This window comes from Amia ocellicauda, chromosome 3 (genome assembly GCF_036373705.1).
Source record: "Amia ocellicauda isolate fAmiCal2 chromosome 3, fAmiCal2.hap1, whole genome shotgun sequence".
NCBI lineage: Eukaryota > Metazoa > Chordata > Actinopteri > Amiiformes > Amiidae > Amia > Amia ocellicauda.
The window spans coordinates 44,067,298-44,086,658 of record NC_089852.1 but is presented as its reverse complement, the minus strand read 5'-3'; the positions used below and the strand labels follow the sequence as shown (position 1 = coordinate 44,086,658).

The following is a 19,361-nucleotide window of genomic DNA, read 5'->3' as shown; positions in this document are numbered from 1 at the left end:
TTGCAGTGTGCGGTGCTTCGCGTCGAAATCGCCGCTCTCCTGGAGAAGCGAGCAATCTGTGAAGTGCCCCCGCCGGTGCAGCACAAGGGATTTTATTCACCATACTTCCTTGTGCCCAAGAAAGATGGTTTCCGCCCCAGCTTGGATCTGAGGCATCTGAATCACCACCTCAAGGTGTTGCACTTCAAGATGCTCAACCTGTGCACCATGTCCCAGGCCATCATGCCTGGCGATTGGTTCACCACGGTGGATCTGAAAGATGCTTACTTTCGCAATCCCCATTGTGCGGGCGCACAGGAAGTTTCTCCGTTTTGCATTCGAGGGCCGAGCATTCGAGTTTGCTGTTCTCCCCTTCGGCCTGTCACTTGCCCCATGCACTTTTTCCAAGTGCATGGTCGTCGTGTTAGCCCCCTTGCATTGTTAGGGGGTCCACCAGCAGCCCACCTCCAGTCTACCACCGAGCAGTTATGACGACAGACGCCTCCAAGCAGGGTTGGGGAGCAGTCTGCGACGGACGTGGAGTCTGAGGCAGGTGTACGGAGCCAGCACGGGCCCTCCATATCAACGTCCTGAAGTAACAAGGGGTCTCATTTCCTGCCGGTCCTGCAGGACAGACGTGCTGGTTCAGATGGACAACACAGCGGTGGTCACCTATATCAACAGGCAAGGGGGTCTCGGGTAGCGCAGACTGTACTGTCTAGCATGCCGTCTGCTTCTGTGGGCACAGCCACGGTTCCGCTCCATCAGAGAAGTTCACCTCTCACCTCTAGGGGAGGCCCCCCCGTCTCGGAATGGCGCCTCCACCTGTCTGTGATACAGCAGCTGTGGAGCCAGACATGGACGTGGATCTCTTTTTCGGTAGAGTCCACACACTGCCCGCTACGGTTCTCCGTCCAAGACCACTCAGGAACACTAGGGATGGACGTGCTAGCCCACACGTGTCTGCGCTGTCTCCTTCACGCATTCCCACCATTCCCCCTTCTCCCGGTGGTCCTGGAGAAGGTCAGGAGAGAACGAGCGACAGTTCTGCTGAAAGCGCTTGCCCTTGGTTTGTAGACCTGATCGTCCTCCTCCACGGAGAGCCTTGGCAGCTCCCAGTGAGAGCGGACTTGTTGTCCCAGGTGCAGGGCATGCTTTGGCACCCCAATCTGGTCCTCCACCAGCTTTGGGCCTGGCCCCTGAACTGATTGCCTGGGGTCTGTTAGACGCGGTAGTAGGCACTATTCAGTCAGCGAGAGCTCCCTCGACAAGGCTGCAGTATTCCTACCGCTGGAGGATGTTTTGCACCTGGTGCCAAGACTGCGATAAAGACCCAATTCATTGCCCCATCGGGGTCATATTGCAATTTCTACAAGAGCTGCTGCACCAGGGCAAGTCCCCGTCCATGCTCAGAGTGTATCTGGCGGCCATCTCTGCATGTCATGTCCGGATTGATGGCGAGCCCCCTGGGTCTCATTTGCTGGCTGTGCAGTTTTTAAAGGGAGCTTGACGGCAGTGGCCTCCTCGCACCCCTTCACTTCCCGCATGGCGTTTTGATGTAGTGCTGGACGTGCTTTCCCAAGCCCCATTCGAGCCACTGAACTCGGCTGAGCTGAAGCTGGTGATCACTTAAGACTGCATTTTTGCTGGCAATCATCTCTGCATAACATGTGAGTGAGTTACACGTGCTGTTCGTACACCCATCATGTGTCTGTTTTGTGGGAGAAGGCTCCAGGGTCACGCTATGGCCTAGCCCTGCGTTCCTCCCGAAAGTGCTGTCTCCATTCCATGTCAACAGGCTATTGAGTTGATGGCTTCAAAGCTTCAAAGCAAGAGAGTCGGCTTCACCTGCTCTGCCCTGTGCGGGCCCTCAGGTTCTATTTGGAACGCACTAAGCATATTTGGTGCTCAGACCAACTGTTTGTGTCTTATGGAGTGCAGACACAGGGCCAGGCACTTTCAAAGCAGCTCCTCTAGCATTGGATTGTGGACACCATTACCATGGCCTACGAGTCCACCAGGACCCTGGTGCCTGATCACCTGGTGGCTCATTCGACTCGAGGCGTTGCCACATCTTAGGCCATTTTTCAAGGCACCCCCTTAGCAGACATTTGTGTGGCTGCAGCTTGGGCTTACATTTGCCCGCTTCTACAGGTTGGACTTGACGGGACCGATCCCTTCCATTGGGTAGCCAGTAACCTAGCGCACTCGACACGCCCTGTCTGCAATCAGAAGCGTTACACTGTGTAGGCTGTGATTATTTAGCATTTGTTTAACATTACTACGAGCTATTGTTCAGTGTAACTGCGTGTATCTGGCACTGCCTTTGTCTGTATTCACATACACTCACCTAAAGGATTATTAGGAACACCTGTTCAATTTCTCATTAATGCATTTATCTAACCAACCAAGTTGCTTCAATGCATTTAGGGGTGTGGTCCTGGTCAAGACAATCTCCTGAACTCCAAACTGAATGTCTGAATGGGAAAGAAAGGTGATTTAAGCAATTTTGAGCGTGGCATAGTTGTTGGTGCCAGACGGGCCGGTCTGAGTATTTCACAATCTGCTCAGTTACTGGGATTTTCATGCACACTCATTTCTAGGGTTTACAAAGAATGGTGTGAAAAGGGAAAAACATCCAGTATGCGGCAGTCCTGTGGGCGAAAATGCCTTGTTGATGCTAGAGGTCAGAGGAGAATGGGCCGACTGATTCTGATAGAATATATAGCTGATAGAAGAGAAACTTTGACTGAAATAACCACTCGTTACAACCGAGGTATGCAGCAAAGCATTTGTGAAGCCACAACACGTACAACCTTGAGGTGGATGGGCTACAACAGCAGAAGACCCCACCGGGTACCACTCATCTCCACTACAAATAGGAAAAAGAGGCTACAATTTGCACAAGCTCACCAAAATTGGACAGTTGAAGACTGGAAAAATGTTGCCTGGTCTGATGAGTCTCGATTTCTGTTGAGACATTCAGATGGTAGAGTCAGAATTTGGCGTAAACAGAATGAGAACATGGATCCATCATGCCTTGTTACCACTGTGCAGGCTGGTGGTGGTGGTGTAATGGTGTGGGGGATGTTTTCTTGGCACACTTTAGGCCCCTTAGTGCCAATTGGGCATCGTTTAAATGCCACGGCATACCTGAGCATTGTTTCTGACCATGTCCATCCCTTTATATCCACCATGTACCCATCCTCTGATGGCTACTTCCAGCAGGATAATGCACCATGTCACAAAGGTCGAATCATTTCAAATTGGTTTCTTGAACATGACAATGAGTTCACTGTACTAAACTGGCCCCCACAGTCACCAGATCTCAACCCAATAGAGCATCTTTGGGATGTGGTGGAACGGGAGCTTCATGCCCTGGATGTGCATCCCACAAATCTCCATCAACTGCAAGATGCTATGCTATCAATATGGGCCAACATTTCTAAAGAATGCTTTCAGCACCTTGTTGAATCAATGCCACGTAGAATTAAGGCAGTTCTGAAGGCGAAAGGGGGTCAAACACAGTATTAGTATGGTGTTCCTAATAATCCTTTAGGTGAATGTATTAAGCGGCCAGTAATTGTGCTATTAGCAGTCCTGCGTGGGAGGGAGGGCCATCCTGACCAGCCTTGTGTCATTCAATGCAACACAGGTGTGCACTGTCCTCATTAGTTACAGGTGTCAAATTTAACTGCCCCCCACCCCTCTGCGCCAGCAGTCAGCACCAGCTGAAGGGCCCCAATTACAAAGGGCAGGGACTCTAGCTGCAGGGACTCCAGCGAGGAGACGCTGCACAGCAACAACAGGCAACCATGACTATCTCTCCGATTCCTGTCCTGCTCTCTCCTCCCTCTTGGCGTGCACCTGCGCACCATTGTTTCCCTAATCCCTCCAACCTCATCTCTCTGCCTCTCCCCCCTCCTCTTCCTCCCTCCCCTCTACTCCACTCTCTGGAGGCCTGTGGAACTGCCACTCAGCTTCCAACAAGGCCAACTTCATCTCTGCCTTCGCCTCCCACCAGTCTCTGGATTTCCTCGCTCTCACCGAGACATGGATATCCCCGGACAACTCTACCACCCCTGCTGCATTATCCTCTCTGTTCGTCCTGTCCCACTCCCCTCGTCTTATCAGACGGGAAGGAGGAACAGGGCTCCTGCTCTCCCCTTCCCTCCTCTTCTCTGTCCCAACCTCTCTCTCCTCTATCTCGACCCACAGCTTCGAATTCCATGCAGTGGAAATCACCTCTCCCTCTCACCTCTTCCTTCTAGTTCTCTACCATCCACCTGGTCCACTCACCTCCTTCCTGGATGAACTCGACTTTCTTCTCTCCTCTCTCCCCTCGCTGTCCTCACCTACCATCCTCCTGGGAGACTTCAACATCCACCTCTCCAACCCTTCCCACTGTGCCAGATTTCTTCCTCTCCTTCACTCCTTTAACTTCTCTCTCTCCCCATCTCCCCCCACTTACAGGGCTGGCCGCCAGCTAGACCTCATCTTCTCAAGAGGCTGCTCCCCTTCGACACTCTCCGTGACACCCATGGACATCTCGGACCACCACTTCATTTCCTTCTCCCTTTCCCTTCCCACCCTCCTCCTGTCACTGACTCCCTCAGCCGCACTCAGGCAGCCTCCCTCTCCTCAGTCCTCATCCTCCTTGATCTCTCTGCAGCATTTGACACTGTCAATCACTCCATCCTCCTCTCCTGCCTCGCTGACCTTGGGATCTCTGGGACTGCTCTCACCTGGTTCTCCTCCTACCTCAGCGACCGGTCCTACCAAGTGACATGGCGAGGCTCCTCATCCACCACCCAACCTCTCCTCACAGGCATTCCCCAAGGCTCCGTCCTGGGCCCGCTCCTGTTCTCTCTCTACACTCGCTCCCTGGGCCCCCTCATCGCTTCCCATGGCTTCTCCTACCACTTCTATGCTGATGATGCCCAGATCTTCCTGTCTTTTCCCTCTTCTGACCCTCTCATCCCCTCACACATCTCTTCCTGCTTGTCTGCCATTTCCGCCAGGATGCACTCACACCACCTCAAGCTCAACCTCTCCAAATCAGATCTCCTCTTTTTCCCCCACTCTTCCTCACCTTCTGCTGACCTCCCCATCTCGATCCCCTTGGAATCCACCACACTCTCTCCTTCTTCTTCCGCTAAAAATCTAGGAGTCACCCTTGATCCTGCACTCTCCTTCTCCCAGCACATCACCACGCTGACGTGCACCTGCAGATTCTTCCTGAGCAACATACTCCGGATCCGTCCCTTCCTCACCGACTACTCAACTCAGCTACTCGTCCAGTCACTGGTCCTCTCCCGCCTGGACTACTGCAACTCCCTCCTGGCCGGCCTGCCTGCATCCACTACCCGCTGCTCCAGCTCATCCAGACCTCTGCGGCTCGTCTGATATTCTCTCTGCCCCGATTCGCACACGCTACTCCACTGCTCCGCTCTCTCCACTGGCTGCCGATAGCGGCACGCATTTAGTTCAAGACTTTGACCCTCACCTACCGGCATACAGGTTTTTGTTATATTTTGTATAATTTGTAGTGAAAAATGTGTGTAGTATTTTTTTATATTTTAGAACATTTAGTACCATTTTTAATGGTCTTAGGCTTGTGAATACTTTGATGCCGTGCTGGGTGGCACGGTTAAAGACCTCCCCAAATTGTGCTGTACCTTCTCAGGTCCAGGTGGAGGAGAATTAATGGAGGAGGCACCAGAACCACTGCTTCCCTCCTCAATAAAGCATCTTTCTTCCTGGTATGGAGAGGCAGGAGGAGAGCCTGGGAGTCGGAATAAAGAGTGAATGAGAGAAGGCTTTAGTGTGAATTGTGTTCATGGATTTCGATTTGGACTGGTTGCTGTTAGTTTTGTTTGTTGTTTTCATTAGTTACGTGTTTATAGAGGGACCTTTGTTTATGTTTAAGTTATGCTCAAATAGGAGCTTGGGTTTTCACATATCTGTCTGTCTTTTGGTTTGATCACAGCATGCTGTAAATACAATAAATCAACAGTTTGCACCATAACACTGCCTTGTGTTTCCTGAGCCCTGCCTTTAGATACCCAGTAGTGCAGGCAAACCCTCCCACACTGCCACAATACCATTAAACAATTGACTATATGTTGTGCTGCTGTGGTATATTTATCAAAACATAAGACCTAGAACCATTGTAATTGGCTTCACCTCTAACCTATGAAGTGTGATAAAACCTTGGAGCTGTTGTGATTCCTCATCTTATTAGAATTTGGTGTAGATGGCTTAATTTATGAAATCTGTCATTGCAAATTGTTGCGTAGTTGGCAGGATAGGACAGATAAAAACAATATAATAGGATAGTAATAAAGATGTGTAACATAACTGTTTGTGGATGAATATATATAGTTATTGATAATCATTGTAAAGAGTGGAGTTGATGATTTTCCAAAGTGTATGATTCCTGCCTTGGAACTAAGCTACAGATAATTCTCATTAGTAATCTGAAGCTTTAGATAACTCCTCAACTCTTTTACCATATATGTGTATGATCTGTATTATAGTCCCGTGGAATGACATCATATTTGCTATATACTCTTGTTTACATTCTGAACATTGACACTGCCTACTGGATTTTCCAGAGACATTCTCCCATACAGGTATGAATAAAGGTTTCTGTTTGGACAATGCAGTGACTTCCCTCATCTATACTTCAATGGTATTCATTTTATCACAGTATTTATCAATATTAATTATATTTTGTACTGAGCATTAAGTCTAGCCACTTCATATTAACTTCTCACCTTATTAAAAGTGGGACTGATTATGACACTACACCACACTACATATTGCATGCTACACTACATGAGTAATTATGGATATAGTTCACAAAAAATATTAGTATGTTAATTGTTACATTAATTCATCCCCAAAAATGTTCAGTTGATAAAACAGAATAGAGAAAACAATCTATGTTTAATTTCGCTGAAAAATAATATAGGATATTTGTCAGTGGGGTAATTTGATGGAATACAATAGATTCATAATATAACCTGTGACAATAAAGTAAAATTATATTTATTCTGAACAAAAATCATAATAATAACAAAGCAATTTTTCAGATTACATTGTTGATCCACAAGATACTAGAAGGCTGAAACCTTCTGACAGAAAAACATTGGTATTTTACTCCGGATCTCTTTCGTTTTCAGTCCGTAAATAATTGGGTTCATAGTGGGGGGAAATATTATGACAAAGATACCTACTATTTTTCTTAACTGGGGTGAAGCCTTCTCAAAACGATATGAAAGAAGTGTCATCAGACCTGTCAGTTCTAAAATGATAAACACCAGTAAATGGCTGACACAAGTCTGTATAGCCTTGCTCTTTGCGTCAGACTGCTTGTTCTTCAGACACATCAATAAAATCTAAAGGTATGTATAGAAAACAGCACTTACAAATACCACTTGCACTGAAACTAGTGTAAACAACCCATATATGTTATTTAAAGTGGTGTCTGCACAAACCAGTCTCACAAGAGATGGATTGTCACAGTAAACATTGGAAACAAAGGATCGGCATAGAGGGAACCGAAGAAGCAGAGCGACAAGAATAAGTATTAAAGTGAGGTCCACTACCCAGACCAGTGTGATGATTTTCAGCAGATACACATTTGTCATGATTGCACTGTACCTTAAGGGGTTACATACATATCTATCATATGCCATTGCTATCAATATTAGTGCAGAGCCACCAGTGTACATGTGAAAGAAGAAAGCCTGTGTGACACAGGCTAGATGACTTATTGACCTTGAATCCCATAATATCTGCTAATTAACTGAGGCAAAATGGCAGTGGCTCCCATTAAGTCATTGATGGGTAGATTGATAAGCAACAGGTACATTGGTTCATGTAATCGCTTATTCAGAGCAACTGTGAGAATGATAACCAGATTAAAGAAAAGAATAATACAGTAACTTAGCATTCCCAAAATAAATGCTGGGTAGACACCTTCAAGTGGTATAGCAAGGCCTTCCATGGTTAATACAGTTGAGACTTCAGAAGAAAGGTTATTCATGGCAATGTCCCACAGAAAGGCTGAAAAATTAAATGCCATTGTTAAAATGTAGATTAGGTTCAAATTATGATCAAATAGTGTTAAAAGTGAAGCCTTTCCTGTGTCTGTGTGCTGGGTGTGCAAAGCATCAAACCTGCCCAGGGAGAATACTATCAGTATAGTTAAATACTATTTATTTACAGTGGTTGAGGTCCTCCCTCCTCAATTAAATGACTGGGGCTGCTGGTGGTGGTGTAGTCGGCAATTTTGGATAGCAGTGAAATGGTTACCACCCGTGGTGCCTGTGCCGTTATTCGGGACACTTTCACCGGCTCCCGATCTTGGCTCGAATCCAGTTCAGATTTACCTTCCGTGGTCTCGACTAGGCTGCACCTAGTTACCTACGGACTCTCATCTCTCCTGCTGATTGTATTACTGCACTTTTGTAATGCTTTCTGTTTCTTGTGAAAACTGCAAGTTGCCCTGGATAAGGGCATCTGCTAAGAAATCAATAATACAGTACCATTAATTACAGTAAACAAACACCGTAATAACACAGTACCAAGAATGTATAACATCAAAGAAAATAGGAAAACATTCCCCTATCAGTACTGAGTGATATCAGACAAACCAACACATCTCTGAAAACTGAAAGGATACTGCCATCCTGAAACTTATTGCTCAAACTTCCAGGAGCATTCCTTTAACAGTTGTTGTAACATAGTATTCTTGTTGCTATTATACAGCAACTGAGTAGGATTTAAAGAACATATATGAGCTCTAAAATTACAAGATTTGTGTTTCAATGTTCATATCTTGCATTGCCTGTGTATGTTTTTTTTTTTCATTCTGAAGTGCAATTTTAAATACTTTGTAAATATTTTGACAAATCTCTTCAAAGCACAGCAGACAATAATATTTAAAGATGACAGGCCAAAAACAAGTATATGTGAATCTGAATCTCTCACTCTGAGAACAGCTGAGGACATTTAGAGATTTCAGGCATTGTGTTTATTTCTAAGCCATGCATCCTCCAAAGTAATATTAACTATTCAAATCTGTAGAAAACATAATCAATACTGAGTGTGAGAACATAAAAGTATGTTAAGATAAACCATTTTATCAGATTAAAATGATGTGGCTGAGCCACGCTGATTTGTTATACATAACAGTGACACGTCAACTCCACAGAGATTATACAATTAAAAGCAATTATGATATTATGATAATGTAAGGCAGCTATATATAAACAATGAATCATGTATGACACCATGAGACAATGTTTTTCATGAATGGCACTGTGGGATTAAAGTTTTATAATTGTATTAACACACAGGATGTCTCTCATCAGTGTATCTAGGAAAGGTTTTGTTTGTTTGCAAAACAAACCTCTATTATTATTGTTTCAGCATTCATGACAATATAAGCTGTTTATGAAGTTGTCATTTACAGCCCAATTAAATATATTCCAGCTCACTTCTCAGTTACTTAATTAGAACATAAGAACATAAGAAAGTTTACAAATGAGAGGAGGCCATTCGACTCATTGTGTTCGATTGGAGTCCATTAATAACTGAGTGATCCAAGGATCATATCCAGTCTATATTTAAATGTTCCCAAACGTTTAGCTTCTACCACATTGCTGGGGAGTTCGTTCCAGATTGTGACTACTCTCTGTGTGAAAAAGTGTCTCCTGTTTTCTGTCTTGAATGCCTTGAAGCACAATTTCCATTTGTGTCCCCGGGTGCATGTGTCCCTGCTGATCTGGAAAAGCTCCTCTGGTTTGATGTGGTCGAAGCCTTTCATGGTTTTGAAGACTTGAATCAAGTCCCCATTGTTACGATCATCAGTATCCCAGGGTTATAATAACATCTGGGTCCAATAATAAAGTCGCAACACAATAGATGTATATATAAATATACATACAAGTACATAAATAAACGTCACCTCCACAACATTGCCACTAAAACCATCCACGGTTTATTCACACATAGCGCTGTTAACAATGATTACTAACAAGAAGAGTTACATACCCACAATAAGTAACAAATAAATAGACAGCGAATGTGCGAATAGATACCCTAAAACTTCCCTATCTCCCATTAGATGTATCTCTGTACTCCCAAAGAAACAAAAAAGTGAATCTTCAGGAGAATCTTAATACACTACTCCAACAAAAACCAAAAAAAACACAAACGCTGCCTGCAACAATGAAAAAAACAATTTAGCCAAAACAAGTCAGTAACCCATTCAACATTTAACAGCAGCTGTAAATCTGATCCCCCTCCTCCCTCGTCAGTCCCCAGTTCTTTTTTAGGGATGATTAACCGGGAACACCTTCAGCATCCAACCCAGGTGAAAAGGGAATCCTCACACAAGTAGTGCCCGTCATCCCTGCGTCACCTACATCACGCAAAAGGGAAGAAAACAAACAAGCAGCAAGCGGAGGCACACAACACCACGTAGTCTCCTCTGTTCCAGGGTGTAAAGGTTCAGGTCCCTCAGTCTCTCAGTAAGACATTCCCTTCAGACCTGGAATGAGTCTGGTTGCTCTCCTTTGAACTGCCTCTAGAGCAGCGATATCTTTCTTGAAGTGTGGAGTCCAGAACTGCACACAGTATCCAGATGAGGTCTAACTAGTGCATTGTACAGACTGAACATTACTGCCCTGGTTTTAAATTCTACACTTTTGACAATATACCCTAACAGTCTGTTTGCCTTTTTTATTGCTTCCCCACATTGTTTGGATGGAGAAAGTGAGGAGTCCACATAGACTCCTAGGTCTTTCTCATGCGTTACTTCATTTAGATCTGTACCTCCCATAGTGTAATTATAGTGGATATTTTTGTTACCTGCATGTAATACTTTGCACTTGTTCACATTGAATTTCATCTGCCAGGTGTCAGCCCACAACTGAATATTATCCAAGTCCCTCTAAATAGCCTGTGCTGCCAAGATTGTATCTGCCGAGGCACCTATTTTAGCATCATCTGCAAATCTTTGCTAACTATCCCAGAGTCCAAATCATTAATTTAGATTAGTAACAGCAAAGGCCCTAATACTGATCCCTGTGGAACTCCACTAACAACCTCACTCCAGTTAGAAGCAACTGCTCTAAATCGACACCCTCTGTTTCCTATACATCAACCAGTTCATAATCCATCTATTTACATTACCCTAAATGCTTACAGCTTCCAATCTGAGGATTAGTCTTTGGTGTGGAACCTTATCAAAATCTTTTTGAAAATCTAAGCACATCATATCATATTCTTTCACATGATCTACAGCTGTAGATGCATGTTCAAAAAACTACAATAAATTAGTAAGACATGATCTGCCTCGTCTAAACCCATGTTGACTATCTCCAAGAATATGGTTTTCATTAAGATGCTCCTCTATTTTCTGTCTAATCATGTTTTCCAACATTTTAAGTGATGCAGGTGAGACTGATTGGTCTGTAATTTCCTGGCTCAGTTTTGTCCCCTTTCTTGTGGATTGGTATGACATTTGCTGTCTTCCAGTCAGTGGGCACATCCCCTGTTCTAAGTGTCATTTGGAATATTTGAGTTGGCGGCCTATAAATAATTTCCCTCATTTCTTTAAGTAGTGTTGGAAATATCCCAATATCCTTAGTTTTAGCTCCAAGAGCTATGTTTCTTTCTATTTCCCTCTTTGCTTCCCTGATCCCTTTCTTAAGATATCTTTGCAGCTCAACATATTCTATGTATTTTGGTCTCCATCCCTTTTGTATGCGCTATACAACATTTTCTTTCTCTTGATATTTTTTTTGCATACCTCTATTAAACCATTTTGGCCAATGTTTTTTTGGTCCTCAATTTGCTAAGTTTTGGTACAAATTTCTCCTGAGCCTCAAGTAGTATATTCTTAAAATATAACCATCCATTTTCAACTGAATCTGTATCCAATGTGCTCCAGTCTACCTCTTTTAAGTGCCGCCTCATACTTTCAAGGTTTGCTTTTCTAAAATTGTAGACCATTGTTTTAGACTTAGTCCTTTTTTTTTTTTTTTTAAGAATGCCTCAAAGCTAACCATATTGTGATCACAGTTTGCCATTGGTCTTCAAACTAGTGTCCTTTTGACTCTATCTTGGTCATTTGAAAATATCAAGTCAATGCATGTGCTCTCCCTGGTTGGTTCCCTGACAAATTAAGTTAGAAAGCAGTCATTTACCATCTCAACCATTTCTATTTCTGCTTCTGTAGTCTCTACTGGGCTTTCCCAGTCTATGTTTGGGAAAATGAAATCCCCCATTATAACAGCCACATCCTTGCTACATGCAGTCCTGATTACATTGTACAATGCAACATCTTGCTGAATATCTGAGTTTGGTGGCCTGTAACACACACCTACCACTAATCCTCCGGATCTGTTGTTCAAAAGTTTCACCCACTAAGATTCTGTTTCGTTACTGTGATCTAATACAAGTTCTTCTGCCTCAATGTCATTTTTCACATATAATGCTACCCCACCCCCTCTTCGATTTTGACTGTCTCTCCTAAACTGTGTGTATCCTTCCAACTTGTATTCATCCCCATCATTTTCTGTAAGCCATGTTTCTGTCACTCCTACAACATCATAGTCACATGCCAGCACTGTGGCTTCCAAGTCTAACATCTTGTTCCTTATACTCTTGGCATTGAGGTAGAAACATTTCAGGACTTTCCTACTAGCTGTTTCCCTTGGTTTTCTTTCCTTAGAGGAACATCCCCCATTGTCAGAGCTCCCTGCCCCCCTGGTCCCTAGTTTTAGACCCTCAACACCCCTTTAGACGACAGGGGTTTATTTAGTGCCGCACAGAACACCTCTCTACGTGTGACTGTTATGACCCCACCACCACCACACGTCTTATCTTTTAACACGAGCAGCTGTATCGTGTCTTCTGATTCCAAAAGGTTTTGCACTAGCCGTGATTCATTCATTAAGTTGACATAACGGTTTTATATCTTCATACAACTGTATTCCTGCCTTGCACCCTATGCCTGCTGGGATCGGCTCCGGCTTCCCCGCGACCCTCACCAGGATGAGTGGTTTCAAAAATGGATGGATGGATGGATCGATCTTCATACAACCTAGTGGTTTACGATGAATGTTTATATGTTGATAGCCTTATAGCTAAAGGGTTTCAAACATCGCTTCTGATAGAATCCATTTATTATATGATTTTATTGTGTTACACTTTTTTTTTTTACTAGTGAATCTAGTCAACAGCTCGTTCTCATCAGAATCTGAGATATTGAGATAAGAGCTCCAGCCTGCATACAGCAAGCACTCTACCGCTTTAACACCGGAAATAATCTAAACAATCCTTATCTTATAGTACATAGACACTCTCCCTTTACACACATACACACACATTCTAATATATTTAAGAATTTCTTAAGTTAACTTAGTAACGTTACATTTCTTTTACATCACACGGTGGTGTGAATATGCATTATAATTGTGTGTATTCAATCTTTACATTCACAATTTCTTTAAAAAACACGCTTGCTAATTAGTGAGATGATATTTGTTATTTGTCTTGTCACAATGATATGTATTCCATTGATTTGAATTTCGTATATATATTCAGGATTTTCTAAAGTTATGCCCAAACATACAAACATAAATCAAACCGACTCCCTCTCTCTCTCACACACACACACACACACACATATACTTGAGCATTGTATTTATTCAAGCTTTACATTAACCTTTCTTTAAATAAGACGTTTGATATTGTCCGTAACTCTGGAAATGTATTTCATTGTGTAGTAGTAGATTATAATGATTATATTGTATATTTGGCTTTCCATTTCGTTTAATTTCATCTATGTTCATGGTATTTGGGCACATATCTTTTACACAGCCTCTTGGTGAGAAAGACCACTTCTAAAACAGTCGAGATCTCTAGACATTTCTTATTATTAGAAATTACTAAGCAGCTCTGTGTGAAGAAAATATTTATTTAATAGAGGTTCTCTTTTCATTATTTCTTTTTTTTTTCTCCCTAAGGACTCCGATTTATTTTTCATTCTTTATATATTTTGTTAATTTGTATTATTTTAACATTTTATACTTGGTCAGTTGACCTTGGGGGTCTTTGGACGATCCTAATACAGCCCCCACCACTTCTACAGATCGATATCTCTCAGCACATTCAGACTTGAGCTGGGGTGCAGGGGGATTCCTGGCTACAGATACTTCTCATTAGTAATCTGAAGCTATAGAGAACGGATACATTATTTTACCTTATATGTATATTTTCTCTGTTCTAGTCCTGTGGAATGACATGATTTCCTTTTTAATCTTGTGTAAATTCTGAATTTATTGGCACTGCCTGCTGGATTCTCCATAGACATTCTCCCATACCAGTATGAATAAAGGTTTCTGTTTGGACAATGCAGAGACTTCCCTCATCTATACTCATTGAGGTTCTTCAATGTTATTCATTATATCATAGTTTGTATCAATTACAACACATATTAAGCCTAGAGAAAACTATGAAGATTCCATTGGACTGAAGTGGAGTGTTAGCATAATATTTTCAACATTAATTATCTTTTGTACTGAGCATTAAGTCTAGTCACTTAATATTAACTTCTCATGTCCAGATTGTGTGTTGGTTCATTTATATTTCTTATAGTGGGACATTGATTATGTCACTACTCATGTAGTGTACCATGTAACATGTGGTGTGGTGTAATCATGGATGTAGTTCACCCAAAATATTGATATTTTAATTGTTACATTAATTCATCAAAAAACTAAAAAACTGTCAGTTGATAAAACAGAATAGAGAAAACAATCTATGTTTCTTTTCCACTGAAATGAAAAATAATATAGGATATTTGTCATTGGGGTAATTTCATGCAATACAATAGAATCATAATATAATCTTTCACTAAAGCAACTGTGACTGTAACGTAAAATTATATTTATTCTGAACAAAAATCATAATAATAACAAAGCATTTTTTCAGATTACATTTTTGATCCTATACTATAAGGCTGATATTAGATACTAGAGGGCTGAAACCTTCCGACGGAAAAACATTGGTATTTTATTCCGGATCTCTTTCGTTTTCAGGCCATAAATAATTGGGTTCATAGTGGGGGGAAATATTATGACAAAGATACCAACTACCTTCCTTAACTGGGGAGAAGCCTTCTCAAAACGATATGAAAGAAGTGTCATCAGACCTGTCAGTTCTAAAATGATAAACACCATTAAATGGCTGACACAAGTCTGTATAGCCTTGCTCTTTGCATCAGACTGCTTGTTCTTCAGACATGTCAATAAAATCTGAAGGTATGTATAGAAAACAGCACTTACAAATACCACTTGCACTGAAACTATTATAAACAACCCATAGATGTTATTTAAAGTGGTGTCTGCACAAACCAGTCTCACAAGAGAGGGATTGTCACAGTAAACATTGGAAACAATGGATCGGCATAGAGGGAACCGAAGAAGCAGAGCGACAAGAATAAACATCAAAGTAAAGTCCACTACCCAGATCAGTGTGATGATTTTCAGCAGATACACATTTGTCATGATTGCACTGTACCTTAAGGGGTTACATATCGCTACATATCTATCATATGCCATTGCTATCAATATTAGTGCAGATCCACCAAGAAACATGTGTACAAAGAAAGCCTGTGTGACACAGGCTAGATAACTTATTGACCTTGAATCCATTAATATCTGTTTCATTAACTGAGGCAAAATGGCAGTGGCTCCCATTAAGTCATTGATGGGTAGATTGATAAGCAACAGGTACATTGGTTCATGTAATCGTTTATCCAGAGCAATTGTGAGAATGATAACCAGATTACAGAAAAGAATAATACAGTAACTTAGCATTCCCAAAATAAATGCTGGGTAGACACCTTCAGGTGGTATAGCAAGGCCTTCCATGGTTAAAACAGTTGAGACTTCAGAAGAGAGGTTATCCATGGCGATGTCCCACAGAAAGGCTGAAAAATTAAATGCCATGGTTAAAATGTAGATTAGGTTCAATTTATGTTATTTGTTACAAATTATGATCCCAATCTCAGGTAGAATCCAGTTCAGATTTACCTACCATGGTCTCGACTAGACTGCACCTAGTTACCTACGTACGGACTTTCATCTCTCCTGCTGATTGTATTACTGCACTTTTGTAATGCTTTATAATGTTTCTTGTGTAAACTGCAAGTTGCCCTGAAAAAGGGCATCTGTTAAGAAATTAATAATAACACAATACCATTAACTGCAGTTTACAAGCACTGTAATAACACAGTAACAAGAATGTATAACATCTAAGAAAATAGAAAAACATTTTTCCGATCAGAATTGAGTGATATCAGACACACCAGTATTAGGGGGGGGGGCTGCGGCGGATTTGACCTTTGACATGAACTTTAGTTGAACTCGGGGGTTCCGTTCCTAGGGGGCGGGTGGTGCATGCACCGCGTCACTGAATAATTACCATATTGATGGGTGGAGTTGACAGGGCACCGTAGGAATGTACAGTGTGCTGGGGGTCTTCAACTGTTTTTCAAACCGTCCAGAAGATTTGTCTTTAAGCCAGACTGATTCTTTAGTAAAATAGCTATATTTCTCTATATGTGTGAAGCTCCAAAAGAGCTCTATTTATGCCCTCCCGATTATTTAGTAACAGATATTTTTACTTAAGTGAGATCCGCGAGGCTGTCTCTTCAACACGGGCCAAAGGGATTACCTCTTTCAAATGGACAAGGGTTATGTCGGTCTGGAGCTTTTTGAGCTAGTGGGGGTGGCGAGGAGATGTCTACGTCTTTTGTAACCTCGGATCGGTGAAGAATTAGTATATTTGTGGGTGGAGTTGACAGGGCACTGAAGACAGGTGTGTCTGTTTACAATTTGAGAACCAGCTCTGAAGACAGGTGTGGGTCTGTTTACAATTTGAGAACATGCTCCGTTTACATTTGAGGCAATGTGAATGGGCCCCCCTAATCCCCGGATAACGGAATGTGGGTAGTTTGAGAGGCACAAGTCATTTTCCCAAAACAGATTGTATTAGGAACATCTTGTTAAAATAATAAGAAATAACAACATATATAAAGAATGAAAAATAAATCAGGCTCCTTAGGGATAAAAATAAAAAGAAAGAAAGAGAAACTATTAAACAAGTAATTTCGTAATAATGAGAAATGTCTAGAGATCTCGATTGTTTTAGAAGCGGTCTTCTCACCAAGAGATGGTGTAAAACATGTGTGTCCAGGGACGCTGAACATAGATGAAATGGAAAGAGAAATAAACAATATAATCTACTACTACACAATACATTTCCAGAGTTACAGACAATATCAGACACCTTATTTAAATAAAAAGTTAATGTAAAGCTTGAATAAATACAATGATCAAGTATATGTGTGTGTGTGTGTGTATGTGTGTCTGTGTTTACATATATAGTGAGTGAAGGCTGGAGATTACAGCCCCAGGTTTCTTTTTCCTTTTCTTTTTCAGATCCTAATAAGTTTCAGCCCTTCTTCCACTTTGCTCAAGTTTTTATAGTTAGAGACTTTTACTTAAAGAATTAAAAGTCAGTCTAAATGGTCTGAACTTTAGAAAATCCTGAATATGCACAAAATTAAAATCAATTAAATACATATCATAGCGACAAGACAAATAACCGATATTATCTCACTAAATAGCAAGCGTGCAGGCTGGAGCCCCAGGTTTCTTTTTTTTCTTTTTTCAGATCCTAATAAGTTTCAGCCCTTCCTCCAGTTTGCACAGAATTGTACTAGATTGCAACTTTTACTTACAGAGATAAAGAATGAAAAGTCAGTCTAAATGGTCTGAACTTTAGAAAATCCTGAATATGCGCAAAAATTTTAAGAAATATAGTACATAAAATGTAAATTGAAACTTTCAGTAATCAACATAATCTCAGTAAATAGTGCACCTACCCAAGACCAATATTTTCTTGCATTTCAGAATATATCAAATGTATTATTTAAAGAACGGATACATGTAAAGATCGAATAAATACAATTAAGTTTTAAAGGTGTGTGTGTGTGTCTCTCTCTGCTAAATCTGACTTCACTTTACTGTACAACTCGTACCCCAAATAATGTTCAAAATAAGTTAAGTAGTTAAAAAGACAAAAGTTATGGACATCAACCTGTTCGATGTGTCCCTGTATACAAATTAAATTAGTATTGTTTTAATGACATCCTTTACTTCTTTACACACTTGGTCATCCAATGTTTTTGTTCTCGCAGGGGAGAATTCGGTGGGAGAGGAGAGTCCAGCTAAAAAAAGGAGGCCAAAAATCCAGCCCCGTACATTCACAGCCACTCTCTTATCTTAACTCCGTGACACAGATCCTCCAGAGTAGACCGAACAGTACAATGTAACATTAAAACAGTACAAACGCAGGGTGTCTGTCTAGTAAGTTACACAGTTATATTAATTCTCAGCATTGACACTGTTACGGCTGTACAGAAACGCATGAGAACTGCAAGGTCTTGATTTTTCCTTACTAAGGTATTATCATTTCCAGACAGGATCAGTAAACTAAAGGAAAATAAAATGAAATGTTTGTGCTTTAAAATATTAATTTCACTTTACATTTGTATCGATTTGTATTACAAATAACTTCAATAATAACTAAACTGACCACCCACCACTGCCTGTTCGGGAAGAAGGGTTTCTGTGAGCACGCTAAAGACAAATTAAACTTTCCAAATAGTGATATTAAAAATAAACTATCTTGAAAGTGTAAAGATTGCATCTAAGAGGGGGTTAAAATTAAATGACTATGAGATTGAACAGATTAGTAATTGTAAGAATAAGTAGCATCTTAATGGTTACCTTGAATTCAGGACAATTCAGTTAATGAACGGGCAGGGCTATTAAGCCTGGTTGAACATTATTCAAAATACAGCAGCAGTCATCGTCTGGAGAGTTACACAAATTGGGGGACAGGATTTCTCAGGCTTTAAGGAGATTGAACCACCATCACACGTTCCACAGCATAGGACAATGACTCCCATACACAGTCATCTGTCTACATTACCCCTGAAATTAAAAGTACAGCCTCAACGACATATGTTTTCCTGGTCTCTCAAGAAGTATGGTGCCATATGTATCGCTTTTTAACAACATGTTTAATTAAATCTTATTGATTTGTTGATTTATTCAGCTCATGTATTTTAAATCATATGAATACAGTTTTTATACTGGTGGGCATATTTAACTTTTGGGCCCGATGTAAAAGCTATTTTTTAGTGGGATTTTACTTTGAACAGTAAAATACATACTAAAGATAAAGGTTCATTTAAACAAATATCAAATGTTTTTATTTATTTATTT

The 19,361-nt window shown here is 41.4% G+C and overlaps 1 protein-coding gene and 1 pseudogene across 1 annotated transcript; both read right to left on the bottom strand.

Moving 5' to 3' along the window:
• Window positions 1–753: 753 nt before the first annotated feature.
• LOC136747154 (olfactory receptor 52K2-like) lies at window positions 754–8,032 on the bottom strand (annotated as a pseudogene).
• A 7,003-nt stretch (window positions 8,033–15,035) lies between these two features.
• LOC136747333 (olfactory receptor 52K2-like) lies at window positions 15,036–15,974 on the bottom strand. The gene has a single exon (XM_066700271.1). The coding sequence runs from the start codon at window positions 15,972–15,974 to the stop codon at window positions 15,036–15,038; it is 939 nt and encodes a 312-aa protein (XP_066556368.1).
• Window positions 15,975–19,361: the final 3,387 nt, after the last annotated feature.

Excerpts from the sequence above, each read along its gene's own strand:
- LOC136747333 (XM_066700271.1), bottom strand. The coding sequence starts at position 15,974 with ATGGATAACCTCTCTTCTGAAGTCTCAACTGTTTTAACCATGGAAGGC.